At 37.9% G+C, this 15,301-nt stretch overlaps 1 protein-coding gene across 9 annotated transcripts in view; it reads left to right on the plus strand.

Moving 5' to 3' along the window:
• Positions 1–15,301, plus strand: part of RCBTB1 (RCC1 and BTB domain containing protein 1) — a 51,839-nt gene that overhangs the window by 31,139 nt on the left and 5,399 nt on the right. For 6 of the 9 annotated variants that reach the window (XM_072976247.1, XM_072976246.1, XM_072976250.1 and 3 more), the window contains 3 exons: positions 620–746; positions 2,404–2,555; positions 3,087–3,217. In XM_072976247.1, the coding sequence (XP_072832348.1) occupies positions 620–746; positions 2,404–2,555; positions 3,087–3,217 (410 nt within the window). Of the gene's footprint in view, positions 1–619; positions 747–2,403; positions 2,556–3,086; positions 3,218–9,556; positions 11,814–15,301 lie in introns of those variants that run through there. The other 3 variants (XM_072976254.1, XM_072976253.1, XM_072976252.1) reach the window with 3 other exon arrangements.

Here is a 15,301-nt window from a genome sequence, read left to right on the forward strand (position 1 = left end):
CAGAGTGTAAGCACTTCCGTGGTGAGATTGTTCTTAGGACTCCTTGTGTTGCATTCACCAGTCCCTTGAAAGTACCCCAAGACAAAGAAAGGTGTTCTTAGTGTTTCAGTCAAGGAAAACGGATAAATCTTACCCTTAAAACAGAACCACTCAACTTTTGAGAGCAGTTATATAATCCTAACGACCTATAACTTTTTCTTCTTTAAAAAATTCACATTTTTAATGTCTAACTTAGTGTGTAAGACTGGTATTTGACCTTTCCAAACATGTATTTTTTTGTAGTTTACACACTGAGGATACTTGGCTAACAGCAGGTGCTGAGTCACGTTCTCAGCTTGGAGGACATCGAAAACTGTCTTTTGAGTCCACAGCAGAGTACCTTCATTCAGCATCTATGAAGGTCCCTGGGATTTTTTGTTTTCCTGTTAGCCTATGACATTTAATTTCTGTGAAATTGATTTTAATGTAATACTGTGAAATTGATTTGTCAGGTAAGGCCTGACTCTCCTGAAAAAATCTGGTGGAATTATCCATCATGCTAATCATGATCTTTCAGAAGTCTTCCAAGGCTTGAGCATGTTTCCTGAGCTCCCTGTGTTAATGTGCTTGCTTCTTTCAGAGCATGAAGACTTCTTAACAGTTGCAGAGTCACTGAAGAAAGAATTTGACAGTCCAGAAACGGCTGACCTGAAGTTTCGAATCGATGGGAAATATATCCATGTCCATAAAGCTGTTTTGAAAATCAGGTATTTTTGCACGAGCTTTGAGACATCAGTAACATTACTTTTTTCTGAAATGTCTGTTTCTTTGTTATTCCACAAAATGGTGACTGATAATAACCTTGACAGAAGAGAGAAATGGCACAACATAATGATTTTCTGTATTATTTTGTAAATGAAGGATCTTGTGAATACTTATTTCCACCCAAAATTGTGTTTACATGGTTTTAAAAAAATGCAGAAGGTTGTCAATGAAAAGCGTATCTGTCCTCTTTTAGTCTTAAAGATTCTTTTTCCCCAAGGAGAAAACTCTTAGGAATACTGGACTTCTGGCCCTGAAAGATACCTAATTCCCAGTGAAAGGAATGTTTTTTAAATATAGTAAATGGCAGGAGTTCTTTGTATAAATGGGAGGGAACTTTGTATTTATTAATAACTGCTTGGACCATTGCTCACTGAGGCTGCCATTACAGAGAAAGAGGCACAAAAAAATGAAACCATTGAGAGTTAAACTGGCTACTTACTAGTCTTTGAAAATTTAGTTAAAAATCAATTTACAGAACAACATGTTTTAAGGGAACCAAAAAGCTATGTCATTATTTAAGGGAATAAGTATCTGCATCAGAGCATTAACTGAAAAGATAAATGGGAAGTGTTTCTATCTGTGAACCTGTGGTCAACCAGTCTGTTACTTTCATGTAAAATTTTCTGACTGATTTTATCTATTTTTCCTTGCTTAGACAACTATTTACTTCCCACATGAAGTAATTTTCTTTGTAAGTGAAGCCATTCTTTTAGTATTCTGGATGGATATTGAAAATACCTTTGTGTTTATACTGTATCTCATTTTAAAAGGATTTGAAAAGGTGATTTTTTTCTAAAGCCCAAAATGTATGCTATACTTGAAAATATTCAGAAATCAGTTCCTCATATAGATGGACTTGTCCATGTAAATGCAATACAAAAAGACCCACTTAGTTTTTCTTGAAATATGTGACTGTCCTCATGGATGTGTTTTCTAAGTAAATTGGTAACAGGCTTGGGAGGAGACGGAGGGGAGCAGGTCAAAGTGAAGGAACAGAATGGGGTTGGTGGCTGTTTTGAAGATGAGTCAGAAAGGAGGGGAAGTTGTCTTGTCAGGTAATGGAACAAAATCCTCTTAAACATAATCCAGTTGACATTTGAAACAGTTTGAAGAATATGCTGATTACATGAAATAAAAACCAAATGAATCATTTAAGTGATGTTAATATATAGTCAGAAGTTTGAACACTCTTTTTTGAATTTCCTTTAATTTCATTGTTTAAAGTGCACTTCTGTACAACGTCTTTTAAAAAAATGGACTTCAATTTAAATAAAAAAATAAAGTAAACCGTGATCTTAATTGAGACTGTCAATTGGAAATAGTGGTACTGTTGAAGGGCTCTGTACTCCTTGGGTCTACGCATAATTCTTACTATATAATAGGCGGGACCATCAGAAGTGACAGTGAGTGTCTGTAAAAGGTGAATATAAAAGCCCTTACACGTGGAATATGTTTGAGTCCTCGTACGTGGAACATCTTTAGCTAAAGACTCACGATCCTGATGTGTGTGCCCTTGAATATAGAAGTTACACACATCTGTAATGTTTGTTTATCCGATTTCATCAACCTAATTAGGTAACTTTTGCTGTTCTGTTTTAGGTGTGAGCACTTTCGATCCATGTTCCAGTCTTACTGGAATGAGGACATGAAGGAGGTGATCGAAATAGACCAGTTTTCTTACCCAGTGTACCGTGCCTTCCTCCAGTACCTCTACACAGATACAGTGGATCTGCCTCCTGAAGATGCTATAGGTACCAGCCACGGGGGAACTGGCCAAGCCACAGGGTCAAAGAGTACATCTTCTCATATTCTTATAGCATTGAACTGTAAAAAGTTTTAGGTTTTAGTTTTAGGTTTTTACATGGATTTTAAAGAAGATTTGAAGTAAATGTCTTTAAAAATACTGTTATTTAGTTATCATGGTTAATAATTACGGACACAGTTTATGACTGTGGACTTATTTTAATTTTTTAATGTTGAAGTCTAAGTTGCTAATACTTTTAATGTATCATTTTAGAAACAAAATAAGGGGAGAAATTCCATTTTTACCCTTTGTACTTTAGAAGAAATTGTATAAAGTAAGTGTAGGAGAGGTATGTTTGAGAGGTCGGGGAGGGAGGGAGTGAAGAAGAATATATTGAATAAAATTCAGAGTATTGTTCACTAAGAAGCTTCTACTGATTTGTCTTGTAACTCTGCTCACCAGAATGAAATATATATGTGTTTATAAATTAGTGGAAATAATCATAAACTTGATTAAGCCTTCCACACTTTACTTCTAGGTCTTTTGGATTTGGCGACATCTTACTGTGAAAACAGACTGAAGAAACTTTGTCAGCACATTATCAAGCGAGGAATCACCGTGGAGAACGCCTTTTCATTGTTCTCTGCTGCGGTCAGATATGATGCAGAGGTAACATAGAACAGCAAGCAGAAACTCAAAGCGCTTAACTCCCCGTGAGCCTGTTTTCCACCCCTCTTTTTCTCGGATAAGTTACAAGTAGTGTGTTGAGCAACTTCACTTCTATTTAGGGAAGCTAAGAACTGACCCCTAAAACATGAAATATGACCTTGCTTCTTTATTCCCTGTTCACAGTTTCAAAAATGGTTGTTTCTGTACTTTCACTTTTATCTAAGATAAGAACCTAACTGCAGTCCCAGAGGCTGCACTGCAGGTTGGAGTAGAAAGCGCCACCCCTAATAGGACTAAAGACAGCACGTTTTAGTTTCCAGTATTTCTCCAGGTCAGCTTACGTATTGTCCTCAGGACACACGTTGCTGCCTCCCCTGCTTCACCCTGTCAAAGTCAGGGCTGCCTTGTGACTTACTCCTGTGTGTGCTCTGAAATTCTGTCATCGTCTGATTATCACTCGTGATTATTCATAGGTGAAGAGCTTGCTCTGGACTCCTTTTTTTGTTTACTTTTTATACTGGATTGAATTCCTCATCTGGGATCCATGGATCTCTAGAGAGTCTCTGAATGAATGGGCTTTTGGGAGTCTGAAATTTTGTGCTTATGTGCATTTTCTTGAAGTTAAGAACCATGGTATCATCAGATTGTAATGTTTCCTGTGAGCAGGAACTGTATCTTACTCATCTGTGTGCCCTGTGGTGCCTGGCACACGGGAAGTGCACTGGGTGACAAATCATTTCTGAACTGGGTGGCGATCATACCACCAGAAGGATGCATTAAGGATAATGACTGAACTAAAGGCTGGTTTGGTTGGTTTTACAAATACATGGAGAATAAAAGTCAAAGAGCAATAGCTTTGGAAGTCAAGATGTCTAGTGAAGTTATGCACCCTTGTAAATGACACAGTCTATTCTTACATGTATTTTGTCAACATACTGACAAGGCAGATTACCTGGTATCAGGGAATTTACCAAACACCTGCTGAGATCTGCAGCGATGGCCTTGGAGTTGTGGTGGAGGACAGACTTCATCTTGGTCGCACTTGGGGACTGAAATGGACCATTAATGTCTTGTATTTTCAAAATGTATCCTATTTTTATTTCAGATTATGTTATGTTTATAAATATTTGATGAGGTCAAATATAGCTGACTTTCTCTGTGGGCTTTTCAACAGATGGAATGATGATCAAAGTAAATCATTCCTAATAGAAAATCGAAGTGTAGTTTTTTCCTGTACCCTTTCTTTGACGCCATGGATGTCTATCAGAAATGCCGTTTCTTCAGATTTTATTTCCACCCAATGATATAATTTTGAATTGGTCCATGGCTTTTCTCTCTGTTTGGTGATAGACTTTGGAATCTTCCATGTCTTTCCGTGCGCCGCCTCAGTACTGATGGGTTCCATATTCTTGGGATTAGGATCTTGTTGACTGAAACCAGTCACAACCACCTGGGCAGAGGCAACTATCTGAGCTCTAATTGCTAGAAATTTCTCTAGTTTTCAGCTAAAATCGACCCCAGAAAGTTTACCAAAAAGCCTTATGTAACTTCTGCCGGCACCAGTGATCATTTCCTTCACTTTCCTCATATTAAGTATAAGCACACTAAAAGCTGTCCCTTTTTTGAGACCACAAATGCACGTGCTTCCCTGGAGTGTGTCACAGTGCGAGCATGTAGATGGTGCTTAGAAATACATGTTGAGTGAAGTGAACGAATGCATGTACTTCAAGTACCTCACCATGAACTTGTGCTTTTTAAAAAAAATGTAAAAACAAACGGCTCACAACCCTGCAAATACTACATACTCAGTTGTAGAAAATTAGAAAACAGAGGACTTTAAAAAGCCTTCTTTCTAGGTTGTGTTGTTTCTGGTTCTGTTAGGAGTTATATAATTGATTCATATGCCTTTACGGTGTATTTCCTTAATACTGTTGAAGGTAGCAGCTAAATAAATGAAGTCTCTAGAATATAAAAACAGAACCCGCTTACTCTGTCTGGTAGTTGATGAGACGCTGCTGCAAAGGCAGATTGGAAATTGAGTGCAACGTCCATTATTTTCAGAAGTTCAGCTTGGGGTTCCTAGATGACTTTTCCCTCATTCTGTGGGTTGATGGAGACTGCCTGCCTCTCACTTTTCTTCTCTTTTCTATAAAAATTGCTGTAGTTCCTCCATACTCCCTTTTGACAAGAGAATTTTTAAACAAGTGTACACACATAAAAGGAACACAAATGTATTGACTCTGTAGTTGTGAAGATTTTAAAAGTGAGCTAATTGTTGTGGAGCCCTTGTGTTATGAATGCACTGTCAAACTTTCTGCAAGTTTTAATAAAGTAAAGGACTTGGAGCACTTCGATATTCCTCTAGTATAAACCTGAATAAGTATTGACATCAAGGGAGAAAGTGTGAGTAAAACGTTTTCTCCTGATAGTTCTGATCACATTATAAATATAAACATTTTAAAATGCTTTTATTTATACTGTTTCTTTTCAGGAAAGTTTAGTTTTCTGTGCATATTTGAACATTAGAAGAAACAGTTGGGAAGTATTTGTTTAACCAGAGTAGAACTTTCCAGATAATCCTACTTTCTGAACAACTGTGTCTTAAAATTTTGGTTTTGGTGGGAAGCATTAAAAATAAGCCCAGAAATCTCATTCCAAAATTGATTTGCAATATGAGTATCAGAAAGCTTTGTGCTAAAGCCAGATGGTCAGCATTTATTCTTTCAGGGGGCCAAATTAAAAGTTTTTCTTGATCAGTAGACTGTAAAATGTTTTTTGGGGAGTGAGAGAAAGCACCTTATAAAATTTTTTCCAATCTGGTGAGACATTTAAATACATTCTGAAAAACAAAATCAAGCCCCACTTTGATGTGGAATATTTTATACTTGATACACAGTTGACCTGTGAACAATGCAGGAGTTTATCATGTATAACCTACAGTCAGCCCTCCGTGTGCGGGCTTCCTCTGCATCTGGGGATTCAGCCAACCTCGGGGCCTGTGGTGCTGCAGTGCCCATTACTGAAAAGTACCCTGGGTGGGGACCCGCGCAGTTCAGACCCACGTTGTTCAAAGGTCAGCTCTACTGCCCAGTGAATTCTAGACTTAGGTGTTTGGGTTTTGTTACCTAATTATTTTAACAAGGTGTTTGGACAGTTAGGCGCGGTTCTCAGATCTGCAACCTGAAATGGGTCTCAAGGGTGGCTTGTGACATAAAGGCACCTTGCCCTGTCTCACGCTGGCCAAGTGGCCTTTAAGAGGAAGTCTTAGCACTCATTATTTTAGCTTTGGGATTTTAAGACTGGATAAGAACTCTGTTGAAGGTTGCATTAACATTTTAAAAATGTGGATATTAAGACCGTCAATTCTCTGTGTTTTGTTACTACAGAAAATCTGTGACAAGGAGAAACAACCTCTTTTCAGAGTATGTAGAGTGATTAGAATAATTTAAATGTTTAAAGACTTGGAATGAATTTGTAAATTTAGATTTGCAATATGTTATTTTGGTTTTCTTTGCTAATTGCAACAAAACTGATATTTTATAAGATTTGCCTTAGAACCACTTTATAATAATTTCACCACAGAATGTCATAAACATGGACTTTGATTTCTGAAATACCAAGGATACTGTATTAGACCCCTTGATTTTAACACCCTTTCCCACTGCCCTATTCCATGCCCTTGAGAAGATGCTTAGGAACTTTTTTCATCTACTGGTTAAATGCTCCTTCTCCTTTTCTTGGTGTTTTTTTTTGTTTTGTTAAGTCCAGCAGTTCCCTAGTTGACTTATTAGTTGGGTAAGAGTTGCATTTTCTTTTAGGTAGATGAAGCTCTTATCACTTGCAGACTGAGGTGAACAGATCATGTAGGTTTCTATAGTATTTAAGAACTATCAGAAGGGTGTTTATCTAGTCCACACATCAGCATTTACAGCAGACTGGCTCAGGGCCAGGTTGCTGGGTGAATCTGTTTGGCTGTTCCACTCTGTGGTTCACTCAGGTGAACGTGCAAATTCCAGTTTCTCTCCAAGTATGTTCAGTGCTTCCTTCTCTAAAGATCTGCCTTAACCAAGGTTTAATTAAACAACCCAGATTTAGATTGTTTTCAGTATTCTTTAGGTAGACTTTTAATGTTTGAAACTGTTAAACATTTGTTGTTGAATACAGTTGAGCCTTGATCAGCACAGGTTTGAACTGCCCAGGTCCAGTTAGTAAATGGATGTTTTCCAATAGTAGGTCCTACAGTCCTACGCTATCTGAGGCTGGTTGAACCTGCGCATGTCGAAGGCTAAGTATAAATTATACTTGGATCAACCTCTGTGTTGTTCAAGGGTCAACTGTACTGAGAAATCTCACCAAACTAATTGGAGGGGAAGGGAAGGCAGTTTGATGAAACAGTTTTCATAGATGTATGAACTGATTTGTAATTAGGAGCACCATTTGTATACCTGGACTATATAAAAAAATTCTTAAAATTTATACTCAAGGTAATCTGTACAATTAGTAAACTGAATAGGCTCACTTTTTCATTATATTACAAAGACCTTTAATTCCAAATTAGCAGACATACAAGTGGTAAGGTTTTGCAGTGCCAGAATTTGATATACTCTTTCTCCTTTGAATCGGAAATTATGTAATTAAAACTTAATATTTAAAGATGCTTATCTGGTACATTACATGGTTTGAAGAACTTCTTGTGCTGTGACTGGCTTCTTCTTCCTAAGTTATATGTAGGTAAACTAGTGTTCTGTTTTTATAATTGAGACTGAAATACGACTTTCATCTTTTTGTGGAATTCAGTTTAGTCCCTAGAGCTGTTTATTAACTGACCATCGGGTTATAATAAGAAGAGTGGTGCTTCTTCCTTAACAGTAATGTGAGAAAGAATGTTTTATATCATTTAACATTTTAGTTTATTGTAATACACAGAGCATTCAGCTGTATATTCAGCCCACTGGGAATCTCTTATTAAAAAGCACGGATCCAGAGATTGTGCTAGCATTTTAAATGCATTTTCAGTAATCTGGAAAGTAAAACTCTAGCAGCAGCTGGCTGAGACCTCAGATGTGGTTGATCTCTTACTGGTTCTATGAGTGGGGGGCATCTTTCAGCTAGGGGACAGAGAGGCTCTTAGAATAAAGAAGTCTTTGTTTGCAGGGGTCTGAAAGGGGTGTTTCCCTACGGGTAAGCAGCCCTTCCCTACCCTGCCAGAGTTCTTATCTGGTGGTGGCTCGTAACACAAAGCCAAGACCCTCCGGTTTAACTGCTGTTGGGTTCCTGGTTTGATAGAACCTTGAATATTGATTGACTTTCAGCATCGCTTGGCCACGTGATAGAACTCAAGCTATTAGACTTCGTCTTTGTGTGCATTCCACGAACCTAACTGACTGATACATGTTCCAGCTTTGGAAGGAATAAACAGCATGATATTAGAGTGTTGTTGGGGATGAAAGCATGTGTCAGCATAGGGAGAAATAACAGTTTTAAACTGTTCTGAGTTACCACTTGTTTACGCTCCTTTCCTTCTGAATGTTGGTAGTTGGTGACTTCCATCTGTCTAACTGAAAAGTCACGTCTCTGTTCTACTCTGCACGGACCATCTGAGAAATCAGTGTGGTGGGAGTCGTAGTATATTCTTTGTGGCTTTAAAAGTGAAGGCATTTTTATGTAGGAGAGCATGAAAAGTCCTTGAATTTTTATTTTTCACTTGTCACTTTAGATTGAACACATCTCTTTATCACTTTTCTGTTTCTTTATTAAAGTCTTCTCTTCCTTAAGCCAGATGACCCACATCTTAATTCTTTTCTCTCACTTTTTGTGTGTGCGGGTGTTTGTGGAGGGGGAGGTAATTAGGTCTATTTATTTATTTACTTTTTAGTAGAGGTACCGGGGATTGAACCCAGGACCTTGTGCATGCTATGCATGTGATCCACCACTGAGCTACACCAACCCCTCCCCGACTTTTTTGAATGTGGTAAAAACATATGATATGGACTAAAGTCGCTTTCAGCATTTTAAAACCATGTCTTTGAGTGACTAGACTATGTGGTAACCATAAGGAAGCTACCCTCCCACCCCCCACCCAACTGTGTGTGTGTGTGTTTGTTTTGAAGAGTCAAGCTTGAGTTAGGGAAACCACTGCTTTTACTGCATGGGGAGTAAATAGTATGCATTTTTCTCACCCAGACCTGTAGTCACTTGTTTGCCTTGTTTGAGGTTTTAGGCCTCAAATCTCTTTTCTGTGGGAGGGTGAGAGATTTGGGGTGAGGGAACTGGAGAGAAGTATTCAAAGTTAATAAAAAAAGGCCTCTTCTTGTTTCTGTTTTTGTTGTGTGTGTCTAGGATTTAGAAGAATTCTGCTTTAAGTTTTGCGTCAATCATTTGACAGAAGTTACACAGACTGCAGCATTTTGGCAAATGGATGGCCCTCTGCTAAAGGAATTCATTGCTAAAGCCAGTAAATGTGGAGCCTTTAAGAACTGAAGCCCGAGGCTGCTGGGTTTTGTGTGAGTGCTCTGGGGCTGGTGGTGGCCTGTCATTTGTGCTCTACGGGTGATGTAATTCTGCAGGTAAAAACCCATCAGGTTGTGCTCTTGCTGAGATACAGTTCTCTGTGGAGGGATGTGTGAAGGGTGTACAGCTTTTCCTGAACCCACTTTAAACAACTCTTGTTTCCAGATACGTATGTTTTAAATGTGACTTTACGTTTGGCTGAGATACTGTAAAAGGGTGCAAATTTAGCTGGTTGTTTTTTGTTTTGTTTGTTTTTGGTTAGAGGAACTTCTGAAGTTGGAAAGGGGAGATTTGTGGCAACTCTCCTGGCTCACATATCAACAACCCTTTTGACACCAGGAGTTGGGATAGCGTGTGAATTGTGAGGTGGACACAGAGGCCCCGCCGGGCATTCAAGATGCTGACTTGGGGCTTGTTGAAGGGCTGCATTAGTTGCCAGTTCAGTAGCCTTACTGTGAAGGAATAGTTAAGATTGTTTGAGACTTTTGTTTGTGTATTTGCATTATTGATGACTTTTTTAAACTTCAAAATAATACAAATCCATTGTAATGCTAATTATGTAAAGATAAATTTCTAGGCTAGTCAAGGTTTCTCTTAAGACTTAAGTACATAAGGAGTAGTAACATAGACCTACCTGTGAAAAGTTGATAGTGAGAGAAGCTTCACTTGGGCAAAGGTGAACATTTTATAAATCAGAGTCTCCACTACTAACAGTATTTTATTAAGGTTAAATTTGAGAACCCAGATTTAACACCCTCCCCCTTTCCTGCTATAATGCTCATCATAAGAGAAAAATAATGATGTATTCAGTATACTCTTGCCTTCCTAAATTGTGGTGGCTGAAATCATCTGATCTGCTACGTCTGACTCAAAAAAGTAGTTCTTAAAACCAAGTTTCTTACAGGGCTTAATGGAATTTGTTTTATCAATTTTATTAATGCCAAATACCATCACAGATTTTGCTTATTTGAAATTTCACCAGCTTTCACATTTGATTTTCCTTTCCTTTCCATTGTGTTAGGTATAATATTTGGCACAATTTAACTTCGAAAAAGGATCTAAATTATTGGGGTTACTTTTTGGTTTGATTATGAAATGTGACATTGGGAGGTAAGTGTTCAACTGAGTTTTATCATGTGTGTCCCTTGAACTTGCTTCAAGAACAAAGTTCTGTTCTGCTCTCTGGCCCAAAGACTCATTTCCCTATTTGTGGGGGCTCCCTTAGTGAACTCTTTTTCCTGTTAGGAAGGTCTCCCTTCTGAACTTGGAGCCTAGATACATTTTCAGAGTCAAATTTACAAGAGGGTGAAGAGAGGCTGCAGCTACTATTTTTAGTATTGCTTCTAAGTGTGTGTGAGGGAGGTGAGGGCCCAAAGATGGAAGTTCATTGATCAGTGAAGTATATACAAACCCAGAAGTCCCAGCCTCCTTTTCTCGACCTTGTTACAAGTGATTGAAGCCCAGGGAGTTACTGGGTTAAACTTAGTTCTGCAACATGATCCAATTTTCTTACTAGGTTAATAAATGTACATTAATTTGATTATTAGCTACTATCAGTAGTATTTGTAGTAATCACTATCTGTAGGCTTATGATCTGGACAAAACAAGGACTAAAGTATGTTTACTGTTGCTCTTACTTGAAAAAAAAAGCTAAAAAAAGCACAAATTAAAGTAGTGGGTCCATTTCCATAGATAGTTCGCTCATTGAACAACTATTTACTGAGTTCCTAAAAGGTGAATAACCACTTCTCAGATTACTGAATAATTTGTATGAGTATGTATTCAGTGAAGACAGCAGGAATAAGTCCTTCAGAAAGTATTTGAGTATCTTTTTTTAAAAAAATACACTCTTTTTTCTACTTGGTTTTGTTGTTAATCATAGCAGGAGATGAAAACTAGTCTTTGAATTGCTTTTTTTCATCCTATGTAATAATGAAAGCCAAAATACCCATATTTCTTAAAATAGCCCTACAATGTACTCTTGAACTTCTTACTGGAACAATGTTTGATACTCTAGTTACATAGGCTGTATTTATGTAATGTTTAGAATGACATGTTAATAAATAAAGCAGTCTGGTACAGTGGACATGCAGAGTTGTTTCCCCCCTCTCTCGAAAATCAATAATAGGCGGCTTTAAAAAGGAAGTGGATTCTGACATGCTGAGGCTTGCATGAATCTTGAGGACATTATGCTAAGTGAAACAAGCCGGTCACAAAAGGACAAGTACTGTATGAGTCTACCTGTTAGAGGCACTTGGAAGAGTCAAGTTCATAGCAAGTAGAACAGCGGTTGCCAGGAGCTGGGGGAAGGGGGAATGAGTTGTTGTTTAAGAGGTACAGAGTTTCACTTTTGCAAGATGAAAAGGGTTCTGGGCATGGATGGTCCACAGCCTTATGAATGTATTTAATACATTGAACTGTACACTTAAACATGGTTCACATGGTAAATTTTATGTTACGTGTATTTTGCCACAATTTTTAAAAAATCAGCACTCTGATTCTTGGATATTAGGCTGCAAACAGGGTCTACCACAAACATGCCAACTGTTTCTCAACTGTCCCCACCAGCCAGTAGATACGCTTTGGTTTCATTCCTGCTGAAAGATACTACAGTTGAACTGTCGCAGCAGAAAAATGTATGCGGATCTTTTGGGGGACTTATAAATGCAGGGAGAGTCGCAGTCCCTATCCTCAAGGAATGTAGATTATTAGAGAGGTTTAGGAATTAACGACATAATAATGTTTATAAACTGCTTTCTGTAAGTTAGTGACAGGAAACCCAATAGGGTTAATATGGGGAGCAGTTGTTCTGAAGGTCATGTTTGTGCAGCATAGGGGAAAACACAAAGTGTCCTTTAAGCTCATTTCCAAAATGACAGTGAGGAACCCAAGCAAAAGCTTAAGAGGTCGGGACTAATGAGCCTTCCATAACTTTACCATAAGCAAGCTTGGTTAGGATGGAGAAAATAAACCAGGACCCCTCAGAGGAAACAGTGGCAAGGAGCAGGCGTTTGTGTGTGTGTGTGTGTGTGTGTGTGTGTGTGTGTGTGTGTACATTTATGTTCCACGATGCTAGGGTACCATGAAGTAGGCAGGATTAGGCTCAGATTAATTTTTTTCAGTAGTGACACGGCGAAAGTTCAAACCTGGGTCTGTTAAATTTGCCCAACGTTTGCCACTTGACGACTGCCTCATACATGTTGCTCCATTGTGCCGAGTTACCACCACGAATGACTAATGAAATTTGAAAGTAAAGTGGAGGACAGAGGGTTTTTTAGAAATAAACATCATGACATCAGAACTGTTACTCAGATAAGCTGTGCTGTAGATGGACCGTCAGGGGAGGCAGCTGAAGTTACAGCGGTCATTGAGACCAGGGGAAGTCTTTGCAGTGGGTTTGGAATGGAGTCTTGGCTTCTGTAGCTTTTTAAAATTGAGGCATAGTTGATTTGCAGCATTATCTTAGTTTCAGGTATACAACATAGTGATTCAAAATTTTTATTGATTGTACTCTACTTATAGTTATAAAATATTGGCTCTGTTCCCTGTGCTGTACAGGATATCTTCGTAGCTTGTTTTATACATAGTAGTTTGTACCTCTTAATCTCCTCCCCCTATCCTGCCCCCACCTTGCCCCACTGGTAACCACCAGTTTGTTCTCTATATCTGTGAGCCTGTTTCATTTTTATTGTATTCACTAGTTTGTTTTATTTTTTATATTCCATATATAAGTGATACCATACAGTATTTTTCTTTCTTACTCCGCTAAGCAGAATACCCTCCAGGTCCATCCATGTTGTTGCAAATGGCAAAATTTCATTCTTTTTTATGGCGGACTGGTGTTTATGTATATATTATATATGCACATACATACACATACCACATCTTCCTTATTCATCTGTTGATGGACACTTAGATTGCTTCCGTATCATGGCTATTGTAAATAATGCTGCTGTAAACACTGGGTTGCATGTATATTTTTGAATTAGTTTTCATTTTCTTTGGTTATATACCCAGGAGTGGAATTGCTGGATCATATGATAGTTCTGTTTTTGGTTTTTTTCAGGAACCTTCATACTGTTTTCCACAGTGGCTGCCACCAGCAGTGTACAGGGGTTCCCTTTTCTCCACAGCCTCACCAGTATTTGTGGTCTTTTTGACGATAGCCATTCTGACAGATGTGAGATGATATTTCATTATAGTTTTGACTTGCATTTCCTTAATGATTAGTGGTGTTGAGAATCTTCATGTTCCTGTTGGCCATCTGTATGTCCTTTTAGGAAAAATGTCCATTCAGATCTTCTGCCCATTTTTTAATTGGGTTTCTTTTTTTTGGTGTTGAGTTGTATGAGCTGTTTATGTTTATATATATATGTGTGTGTGTGTGTGTATTTTTAATGAATTTTTTTTGTTTGGGCGGGGTGGTAATTAGGTTTATTATTAATTATTTTAATGGAGGTACTGGGGATTGAACCTAGGACCTCGTGCGTGCGTGCTAAGCATGTGCTCTACCACTGAGTTCCCTTATATTTTGGATATTAACTCTGTCGGTCATGTCATTTGAAAATATTTTCTCCCATTCAGTAGTTGTCTTTTCATTTTGTTGATGGTTAATGTGTCATTTAAGGCCGGTATTTCCTTACTGATTTTCTGTCTGGATGATCTGTCCATTGATGTAATTGGGGTGTTAAAGTTCCCTATTATTGTGTTGTTAATACTTATGTCTTAACATTTGCTTTTATGTATTTAGGTGGTCTTATGTTGGATGCATATATTTTTACAATTGTTATATCTTCTTGGATTGATCCTTTGATCATCATGTAATGTTCTTCTTTGCCTCTTGTAACAGCCTTTGTTTTAAGGTCTGTTTTGTCTGATATAATATTGCTACCCTTGCTTTCTTTTGATTTCCATTTGCATGGAATGCCTTTTTCCATCCCCTCACTTTCAGACTGTGTGTCTTTAGACCTGAAGTGAGCCTCTTGCAGACAGCATATATATGGGTTGGTTGTGTTTTTGTATCTGTTCAGCCACTCTGTCTTTTGGGGCATTTAGTCCATTTACAGTTAAAGTAATTATTGATGTGTATGTTTTTATTGGCATTTTGTTAATTGTTTTGGGGTTTTTTTGTTTTGTTACTTTCTTCTTTTGTTCTCTTCCCTTGTGATTTGATGACTGTCTTTACTGTAATGTTTGATTCCTTTTTCTCTTATGTGCATACCTACTAAAGATTTTTGGTTTGTGGTTACCATGAGGTTTTTGTGTAGCAGTCTCTGTCTGTCTCTCTATATATATACATATATATGAATATATGAGTATTTTAAGTTGCTGATCTCTTAATTTCAAATGCATTTTAACAGCCCTACATTTGTACTCTCCTCCCCTCATGATGACTGTTTTTGACATTTTAAATCTATTTGTCTGGTCTGTCCCTTAACTGCTTATTGTGGATATAGATGATTTTGCTACTTCTGTCATTTAACCTTCCTATACCCTTTGTGTGTGAAGGATTTCCTACCTTTACTGTGTGTTTGCCTTTACCAGTGAGCTTTTTTCTTTCAAAATTTTCATGTT

This window comes from Vicugna pacos, chromosome 14 (genome assembly GCF_048564905.1).
Source record: "Vicugna pacos chromosome 14, VicPac4, whole genome shotgun sequence".
In the NCBI taxonomy this organism is placed as follows: domain Eukaryota; kingdom Metazoa; phylum Chordata; class Mammalia; order Artiodactyla; family Camelidae; genus Vicugna; species Vicugna pacos.